The following is a 17,185-nucleotide window of genomic DNA, read 5'->3' as shown; positions in this document are numbered from 1 at the left end:
ACCAAAACAATTATTATCAAGGGAGACAGAATAACTTCAGACGCAACAGTTCGGCGCACAGCTACGATTCAAAGAGAAATTCTCCACCATGTGACGGACAAGGAAGAAACTACGGAACCTACCGACATGACGACAGACGATATATTCGTAACGACAGACCTGAATTGCATCAGAACTGGCGGGATTTAAACAGGGCAGGGCCCTCTCGTCACGGTGAATTTGTAGAAGTTAGGTCTCCAAATCCCAATAACGACGCGCGCCAACAAAGAGACAATAGGCAATGACTCGCACCACAGGCTGCCACGTGCGCCGGCTGGCTCAGAAAAAAATAACATAGACGCTAACCTTGAGAAAAATTCCAGTATTCTTTACCGACGTACACCGCATGACAATTGCATTCAAGTTCAAACTCTGAGTACTATGAAGAGTAAAGGATTTCACCACACTTCACATATAAAAGCGTTTATTGAAAGATAATCTGCTTTTTAACGTAGTCTTTGCCATAAAACTTTTCACTTCACGCTACTAGTACAATTTGTCACACTCGGAAACTGTTAACATGCAACAATGTTTTGAAGTCAACTATCCAGCCTAGAACCTAGGGAACATTTTTAAACAGAAATTACGAATGCATTGTTATTGTGAACAGACGACACAGTGTTATTCTGTGTGTACATTCTTGCTTGTTAGTTGCACGATTACGTAACGACTATAAAGCTCACATACTTAGAACATTTACCAGTACTGCTAATGAGATTTTAATGCAACATTTTGGTTTACTTGAAAATAAATTCTGGATTTAAAGTACTTTCTGTGAAATACCAGATGACACAGTGGTTAGTTTGTGTGACAGCTACACGATTTTTATCACGACGCTACTAATGAGTGACAATTTACAATGTTGCTTTTGCAGTGTTTCTGTTTTATATCTGCACAGTTTTCTGTTTTATTCTGGAAAGTAAAACATGTTTTAGTAGTAACTTTTGTGGTATAGCTACAATGAGACAGCCTTTTCCGTAGAACAACAATATGTTACAGTACAGTACTTTCTTCATCACAACAATAAGCGTAATAACTACGATATCTATACACAAAGCATTTCACTTTTGTTTATCATGAGGTAAGTACATTGACTTCTGCAGAACTTAGCTTTCGGAGGACGATAACTACGACACTTCCACAGAGATTATCTTACAGCAAGACGCACATTTAGCGCTACAGGACACATATTTGAGTGATTAATTTTGTACTTAAATCATTTATTTTTAAAGATATTTGAAGTACAATGATACAAAGTTTTTCCGTGATACATTTCATTCCATTGCAATAATCTGTAACACCTGGGGGTATAATTACATTAATCCTCAGGGGGGTACACGCTTACTTTGTGTACCATGTGTTTGGCAAGCACAAGGAGCCCTAGCTAATATGGTATTTGCTTATACAACTTTACACATCGGTACCATATTTCTCTAACACAGAATTACACAGCTATCTGATTATTTACCTGAGAGAGACAAACATTTATTTTACTACATCAGTGACAGACGTTTACGTAATTACACAGTTGGATAACTTCACACTTATGAAACTGTATTTTGTCTGTACTTTGTAAACTGTTCATATTTTTTTGGAACCATTGTGATACTATGAGGGCTTTGAATGATATATTTGGTATGAGATCATGAGTTTTAAGGTACGTTTGAGGTAGATGACACTATTGAAATGAGCAGAGAATATTTTTTAGGTTTTGAAATTATTGGAGGAAGTTACGACGATTTTTAGATTTGACTGAGGTGTTATGATGTTATTTTTACGACGACGATGTGTATTATGCTGTTGAGGTATGTTTATGATCAATAAGCTGATGCTATATGAGGAATTTGATTATGCTACTTATTTATTATGATGAAAGATTGAAGAAGTGTCGACGAATATGTTTATGTATAATAAAGTAAGGAATAATGAGTAGTGGTTAGGGACTCTGATTTGTGGAAAAGGTTGTTGGAAACCAAGAATCGTACTTTAAGAGTTATGAAATGTATGTAAATGCGTGAGTGTATTACAATGCCGACGAAAATTTTTTGGACACTATTATATTTAAAGGATTTTGTTTCTACACATTTTTAACGCAAATTCTCAACCTGTGAAATTTTTTTTATCTGAGACTGCCACTGTAGCGGAAACTGCTGTCGTAAATATTTCGGTAAGAAAGTTAAGTGACCACCTGCACGTAATGCGTCGCGGACACCCAGCTGGGCGACAGTCAGCTGGAAAAAAGCCATTAGTGTGTGCCAGAGGCGCAGGTGGAGAAAAAAAAAGGGGGAGGCCATTAACCTCGCTTCTGACATTCCTTTGTAGAAAGCATCGCAAATACGACACTTTTATTACTTGGAAATATATCGTACTTTCTGATATTTACTGAAATCCCTAATGAAATGACAAGAAATAGTTTGTCTACACACCTGATTATGACTACTGTCTTTCTAGATTAGAGATTTTTTTACTACTTATGAAATGCCACATGGCTATTGAACGATGTTCTTATGCTTTGCTTTGTACATAGTTGCTTATTTCATTTGATATCTAGTTTCTAGCTGCACTGCAGCATTGGTAAAAATAAAATTTTATAGATGTATTAATATAAATATTTTCTGTCTACGGATCGAGTAAATAATAATTTTTTTCAAAAAAATGAGGGAGCACAAAAAGACATTTACCTTCACAGGAACTGCATTCATAATTTTCTTTTCAAGTACTTGGTAATTTCTTTTCTAGAATAAATTGTGATGGATCACTCTAGTGTTAAGATGTGACATAGGTATTAGACATGGCCATTTTTTAGTGAAATATTTTTTCTGCTTGAGCTATGTCATGTTTAGATATATGTTTTTTTTTTATTTGCTGCTGCTGTTTGCCAGGCATAGTGCTACTGAATTTTAATTTGCGTTACTCTTCTAAGCCAATTTACTACTGATTTATTTCTCTTGTTTGCTGCTCATTGCCTTATATTAGTTGTAATACTGCTGCTTGCTTTGCGAATTTGAATATTTTGTCATTGCTGTTTGTGTTAATTGTTTTGTGCTGCTGCATTGCCTCGTCCCTTAGTTTAGCATCTGAGCTCAGTAGATTTAAGTTAGCTTAAGAGGGGTAGACTATATAAGAAACTGACTATGAAGAATAGGGAAAGAATGCATTGAGAAGTTATATGAAAAAGATTTGGGCCAAAATGAGTATTGTACAATGAGAAATAATTATTTTGAAAGAAATATGAATAGAATACAGGAAGGAGGTATAGATAGGACTTTTTGGGAATAATGATGAATGAAGGGAGATCTCCAAGAAGTAAAGAAAGTTTTGTTTGCAAAATACTGCAGTAAAACAAACCCTGTCCTTTCCCCCTGTGTTATTCTGGTATGTGTTTGTGTACTCTTGTATATTTGTGTTTTTCCTGTCTTTATGTGTTTAGCTAATAAGATTTATGTTGTAGAATTTTTCAAATACTATGTTATTTTCTTCGTAAAGATGTTTTGACATTATTTATTCTGTTTTGTTTTAATGCTCATGTGTGAAGTTGATCTTTCAAAATTTTTTCTGATCTTTCATGTATTTACTTATGTCATAATTCCTGTAACACTGATGTATATGTTTATTTCTATTCTTTTGTAAAGCCCCTATTACCGCAAATGTTATTTGTATTGTTATGTTCTTTATTGATGTATTTTGTACCTTTGTTATTGTATTCTTATATTATAAAATTGTATAGACACCAGTTCATCATATTATTAACTTGTAAGTTACATTTCACTGCACACGTTTTTGTTGGTCATAGTATATGGACAATATGTGAGAAGTAGGGACTGTTAGTGTTTGCACGTGTGTTAATGATTCAGCAAGGGACTGGATAACAGCATTGCTGGTTCTAAGGACAATTAAAAAACTTTGTGAGTGCACAAGTGGTGGTTTATGGACTTGCTATATTGTCCACAAGACTCTTCGATGGTGATTGTGCACCTGCACATTTGCAACAGATGGCTGCTGGCCGTCTCTACAAGGACTACAGTGGGTCTGCGTCTTTGCTGACTCACCAGTACCATTATTTCTGCAAGGACTGCAGTGGGTCTGCGCCTCTGGTGGCCCACCAATACCGTAATCTCTACCAGGACTGCAGTGGGTCTGCTCTGTGATGACCTACCAAACGATATTCTTCAAAACTTCGATTGACTCTGCTATGGGTTTGCACTGTTGTGGCCCATTACCTGTCAGCATGTCAAGAGTCAGCACTGTCTTTCCGTTGGAAGGACAACACTACTTCTTCAAGACTGCATGGAAATCCACTACTTCTGTGTGCAATTTCTTTTACTAATGAGACTTTGTGGAAAAAAATTGTAATTACTATTATGATGAATGATCAGAACTATCTTTATGGACTGTGAGAAAATTTTAGCTTTTGACCAACATTGTATCAATAAGTGTGTGCATTTGTTTTCTTTGTTATTGTAATTACGATTATGAAAAATTTTAACAAATATGTATTGCCCAGTGCCCAAAACAATGTGTAAAATTTTTTGTGGGGAGCATGGGGGCTATGTAAGTAGGCTGTTTAGGTTTTTTTATTGGTAACGCCACCTCTGTATGAAAATCACTGGCTGTGCTGTGTGCAGTCTGTGGTTGCTTTGCATTGTTGTAATACTCGCCATTGTAGTGTTAGGCAGCTGGCTGTGAACAGCGCGTAGCGTTGCGCAGTTGGAGGTGAGCTGCCAGCAGTGGTGGATGTGGGGAGAGAGATGGCGGAGTTTTGAAATTTGTCATGAACTGCTATATATATATGATGATATTAAGGTAAATACATTGTTTATTCTCTATTAATATCTTTCATTTGCTAACTATCCCTATCAGTAGTTAGTGCCTTCAGTAGTTTGAATCTTTCATTTAGCTGGCAGTAGTGGCGCTCGCTTTATTGCAGTAGCTCGAGTAACCAAGATTTTTGTGAGGTAAGTTGGTTGGTTGGTTTTTGGGGGAAGAGACCAAACAGCGAGGTCATCGGTCTCATCGGATTAGGGAAGGAAGTCGGCCGTGCCCTTTCAGAGGAACCATCCCGGCATTTGCCTGAAGCGATTTAGGGAAATCACGGAAAACCTAAATCAGGATGGCCGGACGCGGGATTGAACCGTCGTCCTCCCGAATGCGAGTCCAGTGTGCTAACCACTGCGCCACCTCGCTCGGTGGTGAGGTAAGTGATTTGTGAAACGTATAGGTTAATGTTAGTCAGGGCCATTCTTTTGTATGGATTTTTGAAAGTCAGATTGCGTTGCGCTAAAAAATATTGTGTGTCAGGTTAAGCACAGTCGTGTATAATTGTTAAAAGGGGACGTTTCACACGTAAGTAACTATTGTTATCATGATAGCTTCCGTGCATAGACCCTCTACATATCCCTATTCGCTTTCCGTTTTCCCTTCTTTGTTTAGTATTGGCTTCCCATCTGAATTCGTAATATTTATAATGCTGCTTCCCTTTCTTCCAAAGATCTTCAATATTTCTACAGGCGGCATCTACTTTCCCCTGGTCATGAATGTTTCTACTATCTTGCTTTTTTCCTCTAGCCATTCCTGCTTAGCCATTTTGTATTTTCTATCAATATCGTTTTTTAGATATCTCTGTACCCTTTCACCTGTTTCATTTACAGTACTTCAGTATTTCCTCCTCTCGTCAATCAAATTCGACATGTCATTGAGATGTCCAAAGATTTCTACTACGACTTTTCTGTTTATCTATGTGATCCAGTGCTGATTTTACTATTTCATACCTCAAAGTTACCCATTTATTTTCTGTTGCATTCCTTTTCTCTTGCTTCCTCCAGCTTTGCCTAATGCTCCATCTGAAACTCTCAACAATCTTTGGCTCTTTCATTTTATCCAGATCTAATTACCTAATTACCTGCAGCCTACAGTTTTAATCTGCAGTCTGTAACCTATAAGTTATGGTCAGAGTCCACATCTTCTCCTGGAAATGTCTTACAGTTTAAAATCTATTTTCGAAATCTCTATCTTGCAATGATATACCCAGTCTGAAATCTTCAAGAACCTCAATTCTCTTTCAGGCAGTCATTTTCTGTCATGATTCTTAAACTAGCTATTTGAAATGATTAAATTATGTTCTGCGCAAAATTTTATCGGGCGGCTTCCTCCTTCATTCCTTTCCCTCGGCCAATGTTCTGCTACTATTATTCCTTATCTCTCATTTCCTGCTATCGAATTCCAGTCACACGTCACAACGAAATTTTCTTTTAAGTTTAGATGTAGCGTTAGTATTGCCTCGCGTGTTCCTACATCTCTCTGGTACCTTCACTGATCTCCCCTGACATAGGCTTCCTCCAGTTTTTTCGTTCTTCTGTTTAGAATTCGTGTCAAAATTTTGCAGCTATGACTTATTAAACCTATGGCTCGGTACTGTCACACCTGCCATCACTTGTCTTCTTTAGAACTGGAATTATTTTCTTGAAAATCTGATGGTATTTCGCCTGCTTCATATATTATATATGATTGACATAAATTCACTCTATGGGTGATCTAGTCTGATATGAAAATAGAAGTAACAAACTTCTAAATGTTACGATCGCTTCAATACATTATTTATTAAGATTACAGGTTTCGACAAAATTATATTGCCATCTTCGGAACTTATGCACTATACTTCAAAGCACCTTTTCTGTTTGTACAATAATACGTATGACATGATAAATAGACATTCCAACAACTTGTATGGCATCGGCATGTCAAAGGTAAAACAATCATTGTATTAAGCATCGTACACAGTGTATTGGAGACTCATTCTTGTGCTCGCTTAAAAGTCGCATACAAACTCCGAAGATGAAAACATGGTTTTTTCTAAACCGGTGATCTGAATAGATGCTCTACTAAAGCGATCGCGGCATTTTGAAGTTTTCTACGTCTGTTTTCATGACTCATACATGTTGCACAGCAGGTGGAATAGTTATGTATCTTAGTATCTTAGGAATTCTGTGGACATGCCGTCAACTCGTCAAGCCCTTTTCCACTTAGGTGTTTCAGTGTTTTGTAGAATTCTTCTAGCATTATGATACCTAAAAACTAAAATTAAACCCCGCCTGAACAGGTCATGAAGACCCAACGGTACCGACCGGTCGCCGTGTCATCCTTAGCCCACAGGCGTCACTAGATGCGGATATGGGGGGGGGGGGGCATGTTATCAGCACACCGCTCCCCCCACCGAATGTCAGTTTCCGAGATCGGAGCCGCTACTTCTCAGTCAAGTAGCTCCTCAGTTTGCCTCACAGAGGCTTAGTGCACCCCACTTGGCAGACCGGATGGTCACCCATCCAAATGCTAGCCCAGCCCGACAACACTTAACTTCGGTGATTTGACGGGAACAGGTGTTACCACTGCGGCGTTGGCATAATGATACCTCCCATGTCTTATTTCCTCTTCTCTTTCTAGAATAATGTGATCAAGTTTGTCTCCTCTGTATAGCCTTCCACACGTCCCACCGCTTTTCAGCTTTCCCCACTTTGCTTAGTACTGACATGCAATTTGATCTCTTCATATTCATAAAGTTGCTTCTCTTTTTCCTACAGATCTTCATTATTCCTGAAAGTGGTATCTACTTTCCGCTAGTCATGCACGTTTCTATAGTATTGCATTTGTCCTCTAGCCATTTCTGCCTAGCCATTTTTAGCTCTCTGTCAGTCTCATTTTAGATGTCCATATTTCCTTTCGTCTGTTTCATTTAATGCACATTTATATTTTTCCTTTCGTCAGTCGAATTAAATATCTCTTGAGATATTCAAGTAATTCTACGTGGCCTTCTCTTTTAACGTACAAGATCCACTACTGATTTCACAATTTTTTATCTCCCAAAGCTATCAATTTGTCCTTTATTGTATTCCTTTCCCCTGTTTCAGTCCAACGTTGCCTAAAGCTCCATCTGAACTCTCAACAACCTTTGGTTCTTTCAATTTTTCTAGATATCATCTTATAATTACCAACCTTTTTTGCAATACAGTTTTAGTCTGCAGTACATAACCGATGAGTTATGGTGAGAGTCCATTCCTATTTTGTTACTCATTAGTAGGCCTACTTGTTCATTAGCCCTGTTAGATTTCGTGCTGATAAGCCTTCCTGACCTGACCAAAAGCCCTGTTCTTCCTGCCGTCACACTCGACTAATTCTCATTATGTCTAACTTCAACCTATCAACTTCCCCTTTTAGTCTCTGTAACGTACCTACCCGACTAAGAGATCTAACATTCCACCCTCCGCCCACTGGAATGACTGTTTTGGTTTTACTTGTATTTATCTTGTATGGTACTGGAAATGTCTTAGAGTTTACAATCTACTTCAAAAATTTCCGTTTTGCAATTATATAATCAGTCTGAAACCTTCAAGCGTCCCCAGGTCTCTTTCGGGCAGAGAGTTTTCTTTTATCATTCTCAGACCAAGTATCTGAAATGATGAAATTATGATCTGTGCATAGTTCTACCAGTTGGCTTCCTCTCTCATTGCTTTTTCCCATTCAATGTTCTACTGTTTCACCTTCTCTTTCTTTTCGTACTATAGAATTACAGTCACCCATCGTAAGTACATTTCCCTCTCCCTTAACTATTTCAATTATTTCCTTTACCTCACATACAATCTTTCAATATCTTCATCATCTGTGAAATTAGCAAACATAAAAACTTACAGTGCTTTGGAAGGTTTCGGCTTCATGGTTATCTTGGTCACGATAATGGGATGACTGTAATGTTCGTAGCAGCTTACGCCCATTCCTATTTTGTTACTCATTAGTAGGCCTACTTGTTCATTAGCCCTGTTAGATCTCGTGCTGATAAGCCTTCCTGACCTGACCAAAAGCCCTGTTCTTCCTGCCGCCACACTTGACTAATTCTCATTATGTCTAACTTCAACCTATCAACTTCCCCTTTTAGTCTCTGTAACGTACCTACCCGACTAAGAGATTTAACATTCCACCCTCCGCCCACTGGAATAACTGTCTTGGTTTTACTTGTATTTATCTTGAATGAGCGACAGTATTTGTTGGGGAATGAAGACTCCTACGCCATCTGTTGGTGTTCTGTTAAGTCTGTACATTGTGCTGCCCTCTGCAGCGGATATATTTCGAGTAACTGTAAAATGGACGTGTGAGAATAAAGGTGTGTGTGAGCAGAAGTTTTACTGTGTCCTTCATTTCACTAGTGTGTAGCAACATTTTGGTGCCGAAACCCGGGAGAACATGAAGAGATAGACTGCTACTACACATTAAAGAGGACTCGACTCTGGCGGAGAAGGTTTTGAGCGACTTCAATCTCAAAATCCGGTCACGTCACGCCACGTTCAGCTCACACAGATAAGTTGCGGCATTGCTCTGAAACTGTAGCAAAGGACACTGCGGGGCGATTGATTTGTATGTGATGTTACTTGGTGCATGTTTGTTGGTGGCAGAGCAATAGAGGGCAGTTGGCGTATTATTTGCAAGGCACAAAGGGGACTTGCTAAAGTATTGGTAGACTGCAGCGCCATCTGTTAGCAACAGCGACCACTACTAAAGGTCGCGGGAAGTTGAAAACTGCACGGTCGCGCCATCTGTTGAGAACTACAAACACCACTAGGGGGCTGCTAACGGTTCACACTCCTGGACAGCGCCATCCCTTAGCGATAGCATCCAACTGACGGGGTGTCTTGACCTTGAACGCACTCTCGCGACAGAAAGCAAAACCACCAACTCACCATGGCAGAAGCAGTAGCTCCGAACTTGGGGAGGCTGCGCCGGAAGCGGACGACCTTGCGATCGAATGCGACGCGTTTCGTCAGCCAAATAAACGCCTTCGATGGTTCTACAGCTGCAGAAGAAGTAGAACACTTCCAGGAACGCCTACAGGAAACATTAGAAGAGTTGAGCCGACTCAACGATACAATACAGGACTTGCTGGATGACTCTGAATACGAAGCCGACACGGAAGCTTGTGAGGAATATACTGATAAATGCAAACGCGCCCTCCGAAAGGCGAAAGGCCTTCTAGGAGGAGCGCGCTCAGGGGACAGGAATGCGACGTCAGCAGCTCAACAACACGCCTGTATGGACATAAAATTGCCTACTATCAAACTGCACGCATTCTCAGGGGATATAGAAGCTTGGCCTCGATTTTGGGAGCAATTCACAGCTTCCATAGACGAGAATCCGATGGTGTCAACAATGAACAAGCATGTATTCCTCCGTGGTTACCTTGATGGGGAACCTAAGGACTTGGTCGATGGCATTGCTGTTACAGCTGATACATATGAGCAGACTAAGCAAATTTTGAAATCCAAATATGGGGATAGGAACAGAATTATCCAAAGTCACCTGGATTTCTTGGAGGATCTTAACACTTCGACTTCAGGCAGTCCAGAGGCTCTCAACTCCACCTACATTGAGTGCCATAAGCGCATCCAAGCACTACGAGCTCTAGGAGAAAATGTGGACTCTTATGGGAGAGTGCTTGCACCCAAACTTCTTCGAGCCTTTCCTGAAGAAATTTGCAAAAATTGGCTTGTTCATGCCCGAAGGCAAAAGATTGAAGAAGGGAACCTCACCCACCTTATGGAGTTCTTAAATGAAGAGGTGGAAGGAGCTATCAACACACGCAAAATTCGTGGAGATACTGTACCACACGAAAATTACGTACCAACAGCATCTGCCTTCCATGTAAAGGTTAAAACGAAGAGGGACAAGAAGAAACAACAGAATTCAGAGCCCTTCTGTGTGTATTGCGGCGAAAGAGGGCACTGGGGCCAAGACTGCCAAAAGATTGCAAGCTTGCAGGCAAGAATCGACGCCCTCAAGACAATGAACCGTTGCTTTCTATGCCTGAGACGTGGTCACAACAGAAATCAGTGTTTCAAACGGGGAAAGGCGTCCTGTGCGAAATGTAAGGGGGAGCATCACATTTCTATCTGCAGTAGCCATACCACAACAGTAAATAAAATTGAAACTATGACTTCTAACTTCACATACCTGCAGACTGCTCGTGTGAGTATCACAGGACCCACTGGTAAGAGCAAACAGACACATGCCATCCTGGACACAGGGAGTCAATCGAGTTTCATTCACCATTCACTGATCGAATCTATCCAACTAAGTGTCATTGGAAGCACTACTCTCGAGATAACTACTTTCGAATCCAGTTACAGTTCATCACTCTCAAGGAAGAAGGTGCAGTTTAATATGATGGGATGCTCCACTAATTCCCACATATCAGTAACAGCCTTTGAAACCACAAATAATTTTTCACAGCAACCAACAGTGCCACAAGATGTAGGAGATATGGTCTTGAGGGGTGGTACACCACTCGCAGATCCTAAAGGAGACACTGAAGATCTACCTATTGAGATCCTGATTGGAGCTGATTATTACTGGAGAATCGTGACTTTGGAACAACCAATCAAGGTATCACCATCATTGGTTCTTCTCCCAACAATCTTTGGATATGTTCTCAGTGGAAACAGATCTAGCACCACCGTCAACAGAGCAACTGTCAACTTTATTCAGGGCAGCTGCAGTGATATATCTGATGAGTCAGTGCGCCGATTTTGGGACCTGGAGACAATAGGGATAACAGGACATCAAGAGCGAGCATTAAAACCCATGGACCACCCAATTTATCAGGAATTCCGAGAATCATACTGTGTGGAATATGGTCGCAGAGTTGTATCTCTGCCTCGAAAGAAGGATATGCCTCTCTCCTGCAACCGCACAACTGCTGAAGCGCGTCTTCGCGCCTTACGACAAGCTGTTAGGAGAGTTCTTCACTCTTGCCTACCATGCGAGATAATACACAGTCGCCGGTATGAAGAGATGGAGGCCCCACTACCACTGGACAGAGTTCAGCCTTCAAGACCATTTGCAGTAACAGGCATCGATTTTGCCGGACCATTATATGTCAAATCTGGACATCAAACAAAAAAGTCCTACATGGTCCTATTCACATGTGCATCAACACGGGCCATTCATATTGAACTTGCAACTGACATGTCCACTGGCAGATTTTTGATGGCCGTGCAACGCTTTGCAGGACGTAGGAGCCTACCAGTCACTGTCTACTCAGACAATGCTACAACATTCCATGCAGCCAACTCAGAACTGGCAGAGCTTTTCAAAACCATGCAGCATACTGACATACAGCTCTACTGTGCCCACCATGGAATCACTTGGAAATTCATACCACCACGTGCGGCTTGGTGGGGAGGCTGGTGTGAACGCATGATAGGCTCAGTCAAGCGCTGCCTGAGGAAAGTTCTTGGTCGCTCCCAGGTGGATGAAGAGAGCTTAAACGCCACCTTGATCAGCATAGAAGCCGCAATAAACTCACGACCCATCACTCAAGGAGAGAGTGACACTGCACTGACGCCAGCCCACTTTCTAAATGGTGGGAAATTAGTAACAATTCCATGTGGGCCAGAGCCAGCAACTAGAAAGGACCTTGCCAAGGAGTTCCGACTCAGACAAAAGGTCAATGGCGACATCTGGCGCAGGTGGAAGACAGAATACCTCCTGCTGCTAAGACAATATCATGAGGTGAAGGGATACCCTTCACAGAGGAAGCAGAGAATTGGAGAGGTTGTTCTGCTCCAAGAAGACAGCAAACCACGGCACTTGTGGAAGAGGGCTGTGGTAGAAGAACTGCGGCATGGCAGAGACAGTAAAATACGGTGCATCATCCCCCGCCAGCCAGATGGTATGAAGATCTGTCGACCGGTCCAGCTGGTCATCCCCCTCGAGATGGACCAGGGTGGGGAGGATGTCGGGGAATGAAGACTCCTACGCCATCTGTTGGTGTTCTGTTAAGTCTGTACATTGTGCTGCCCTCTGCAGCGGATATATTTCGAGTAACTGTAAAATGGACGTGTGAGAATAAAGGTGTGTGTGAGCAGAAGTTTTACTGTGTCCTTGATTTCACTAGTGTGTAGCAACAGTATTTGTAAGTACACACGTCTCACTGATGCTATCCCTTAAAGGAGTGTGGCTTTTTATAGTCGATTGCCTTATAAGACAATAACGACCGATTCCAACGTTGCTGATGTTCGCACGAGGGTTGAATGAAAAGTAATGCCTCCACCATCATTAATTGGGCTTGGATGGGAATATTTTAATACATCAAAATCAGAAATAATCCTTAGAGTGTGATCTTTAATTACCAATATTCACTTTTCCACATAATCACCAGCCACTTAAATACATTTCTGCCAGTGATGAACTTTTCTGAAGCTGTCACGCAAGAAGTCGACACTTTTGTTTCCGCAACTACAGTCTCAGTTCTCTCAACGTCTTCATCAGAAGCGTAATGAAGTCCCTGCAGATCGTCTTTCATTATCGGGAACAGATGGAAGTCAGACGGTGCTAAATCTGGTCTGTATGAAGGATGCTGTCCAGTCTCTGAAGTTCTACTGTGATGGCACATGAGGTGTGTGGTTTGGCATTGTCATGCTGCAGGAAAACGTGTGACCTACACGTTCTTGTGAAATGTCGATTGTGCTTGCAATTTCTCTCTGAGTGATACGACGATCGTCCTGAATCAGTCTGTCAACATTTTGCTTGTGAAACTCGGTGGTTGCTGTCACAGGACGTCCAATTCTTTGTCATGCAGGTCAGATGGCCCCGCCTGAACATCTTTACACTTACTCGCCCATTGACGCACAGTACTCGCATCAACACAATCACCATAAACTGCTTTCATTCTCTGATGAATATCCTTTGGGGTGCCACCTTCTACTGTGAAGGATTAATGACTGAACGTTCCTTAAATCGCATTGACCGACCGTCTGCGCAGGGTTCCATACTTTACACTGTAACAACACAACCGTTCAATGCTAAGGCTGTAGGGAAGAGGCTACGGAAGAAGCCAGTACCTGCCACACACCAATGCTGCCAACTGTTGAAGAGTTACGAAGATGGGGGCATTACTTTTCAGTCAACCCTCGTATTTCAAAGTAGAAGTAGCAATTGTATTACAAAAATAGTTGACGTGTCCTTTCACAACAATCTATGTCTAATACTGCATCGCTGATGTATTAATTGCGCTCTACTAAAGCGACCAGATTTCTCAAAAATTACAAGGTCAGTTTATTCTCCTGCTTGCCGTGGACGACACCGCCTGGAGGGGGGTAGGGGGGGAGGAGGCGACATGGGGGACGTGTCCCCTCCTCCAATATCATTTGCAAAACAGTATCAATTTTTTTACTCTTAGCTGACGAAAAATTACACGGTTCAAGGAATATATGCAAGCTTAGCTAATTAAAAACACTAAAACTCTTGCATGTTAAGAATTAATTGTGTACAGGATTTACTAACGCCATTGAATCTTACCCACTTACGTTATCCACTAGCAAGACAGTATCCCAAGCTTTAATGAACTGTGTTGGTGGGACAACGAATGATGGAGTAGCGGGATAGGTAAGTACGAATCTGGTTGGTTTTGCGGTAAGTTTGTAGGAGGAGTGGCCTGGAAGAAGGCGGTAAAAATGACACGCTACGCAACAATCACGTACTGTCGGGTGTTGGTATAATAGCAAAGTTAGAGTCATTGCATGTATCAAGAGGAATTACTGACAAGAGAATTCAGGGCAATTCGCCAATTTGTTTTAAAAACAAAGGAATGACGGTAAGTAAATATTTATTACAGAATGTGTTCCAGTTCACTCAACTTTACCTCTAGAGTGTAATAGAACACCTAGTTTATATGAATTTATGACCCGTTTTTAAACTGACATAAATGTAGCATGTAGCCTGTTACGTTCTCCATATGTAATTTTTCCCCCATTCTTCCCTACAGAAGTATTACAATGCAATGGCAGTCTACCCACAATGATTTCGCCCAAATTACTCAGTAAATGAAAACTATGCAGTGTGAATTTTTGGAAGGTATTTTGTAATGTAATGGGTTTCCAGCATTCTCCATGTTTTTAAAGCATGGATCTGATTTTAATAATCAAACTAACACAGTATTTAAAAAATGTAGAGGTCTTCGTCTGTTACTGTTTCACTCAACGGACTGAGCTGAAATTTTGCATGTACGAATCTTTTATATATTGAAAAAAACTTAGAACTATTGGGATTTCGTTTAGGACATAACACATAATAGTCATACGCACACTGTCTTTACTCATACAACTGCAGTTCGCCGCTTTACCTCCGAGGATGTCTCCCACGGCCTATCAGCCCGGAAGTTTTAGGTGAAGACACACTGTCTTTAAATTCAAATGTTGATATTATATGACTTTTTTTTACTCGGTAACCGCGTAATACGCTTTACCCCAGCCTACGTTGGAGTGTCGTAAGAGTCTTAAATGTCAGTGAAACAACTGTCTGACGCAACCAGATTTCTCCAAAAACTGATTGTCGGTCATAATTTTTCCAATTTTTTTAAGGGGAATCTGTCGTTTAGACTTCCTTATGATCTACATCCTATCTATTGATTCCTCCCATCCCAAAATTAAGTGTTACCTGCATCTGTACGTCTCGTATCTCCCCGTTCTTACCTCTCTTTATGTAATTACATTAACAAACCCCTAAGGCTGAAGGTACGTAATATAGTCCAGGAGCACTTCCAAGGAAGATTTCCTTTCAGCATACTTTCAAGATTCTTTCACTCGTAGAAGGGGAGAGAATTGCTCATTTGCACTTCTTTTTCCTATGGCATTGTGCTCTCTTGGTCTTTTATCATAAAACTTTGAGGAACTGTTATTTGTGTGTGTGTTGATGATAGACACGATGACGACGTAGGCTGGTCCAAACCAGGCGGTCTATTATGCTCTAGCAGCCACTTATTTCTGATGCGAACGAACGCATACAGCATGCCTGGCTCTGGTGTGCTGCCGCATACTGCAGCAAAGAAAAGAAACCCGAAACAATAGCTACGTAATGAAACGGCTGTTTTGTTCCTTTCCTGTAGAACTAAGAGACAATGGCGTTCAACTAAAGGCGAAGACTGTCACCACAAAGCCCAAGTATAAACGCGCCGTCTGCAATGTAAAGCCCAACAGATAAGTCCTTTGTAATACTGAATATAAAGCCACCCGACTCTGCCGCTAATTAGTGTGTGAACCGCGCTAAGTCTGCGTTCTTTCCTAAACTAAACGGCCACTTGCTTCAGAACAAAGCTTCCTGCCGTAGTTAATTTGTACTAACACTAGTCCCTGTTACGAAGACCTTCTCCAGCATAGTCTTCAGCAGAGAGCACACAAATGTGTTAAAACGTATTAATTTGAATCACCTGCTGCAACTTAATTTGAATGGAACCGTACTTGAGTTAAGTAACAAGGGATGAACTCATTGGAAAGTTAAGAACGACATGTTGTCTCAGAAAGCTGAACTTACATACGCCGTCTTACATGGTATGAAACCGGTTGTACAAGTCCCTGAACTACTACAATAAAACAGGTAACGCAGCAAATTGGACTCTCAGTCAATTTTACTAGAATTTCAACATCTCAGCATATTTAATTTTTATTTTTCGTTGCTTTCAGTATGTGTTGTAAATTATCCTTCTCTCTCTGTATTTTGTCCTTGCTATTTTCCACATTGAAAAAGCTTTCTTTAAATCTACAAATTTAGATTTGCGTTCTTCAACCTATCTTTTAAGATAAAACGTACGATCAGTATTGTCTCGCGTCTTCTCACATTTCTCTGGAACGCACACTGATTTTTCCCGAGGCCGTCTTCTACAAGTTTTCCCTTTCTTCTGTAAATAATTTGCGTCAATATTTTGCAAACATGATTTATTCAACTGTTAGTTCGGTGGCACTAACCTGTCCGGATCTGCCACCTTTAACGAGTAATAAATTACAGCCTGATACCTACACTTCAGAACAGCAGTACACCAGAAGAAGGTTAAATCGAGCTGTCGACTACGAACCTCTACTTTCAAATTTAATACTACACCTTTGCAGATAAAGTCTTTGACAGTGTTAAGAGGTTTCTTTATGTTTAAGACGACTTTATTTTTGTTAACGTGAACAAGATGTAAGCAATTGTTTGTAGACACGTTGACAAATTTCCTGCTCAGAATCTATCTATTGGGTTTTCGACGTGAATAAAAATGATATGTCGTGTGACGAGGGCCTCCCGTCGGGTAGACCGTTCGCCTGGTGCAAGTCTTTCGATTTGACGCCACTTC

At 40.8% G+C, this 17,185-nt stretch overlaps 1 protein-coding gene across 1 annotated transcript; it reads left to right on the top strand.

Annotated features, from left to right (window-relative positions):
- The first annotated feature begins 12,042 nt into the window (after positions 1-12,042).
- Positions 12,043-12,825, top strand: LOC126235052 (uncharacterized). Its single transcript, XM_049943787.1, has one exon. It carries the CDS (start codon positions 12,043-12,045, stop codon positions 12,823-12,825), a length of 783 nt encoding a protein of 260 aa, XP_049799744.1.
- The last annotated feature ends 4,360 nt before the right edge of the window (positions 12,826-17,185 follow it).

Source organism: Schistocerca nitens, chromosome 2 (assembly GCF_023898315.1).
Source record: "Schistocerca nitens isolate TAMUIC-IGC-003100 chromosome 2, iqSchNite1.1, whole genome shotgun sequence".
Classification (NCBI taxonomy): Eukaryota; Metazoa; Arthropoda; class Insecta; order Orthoptera; family Acrididae; genus Schistocerca; species Schistocerca nitens.
The sequence above is the reverse complement of the archived record's forward strand: the minus strand, read 5'-3'. Positions and strand labels throughout refer to the sequence as shown.

Coding starts and splice junctions, on each gene's coding strand:
- LOC126235052 (XM_049943787.1), top strand. CDS start 12,043: ATGTCCACTGGCAGATTTTTGATGGCCGTGCAACGCTTTGCAGGACGT.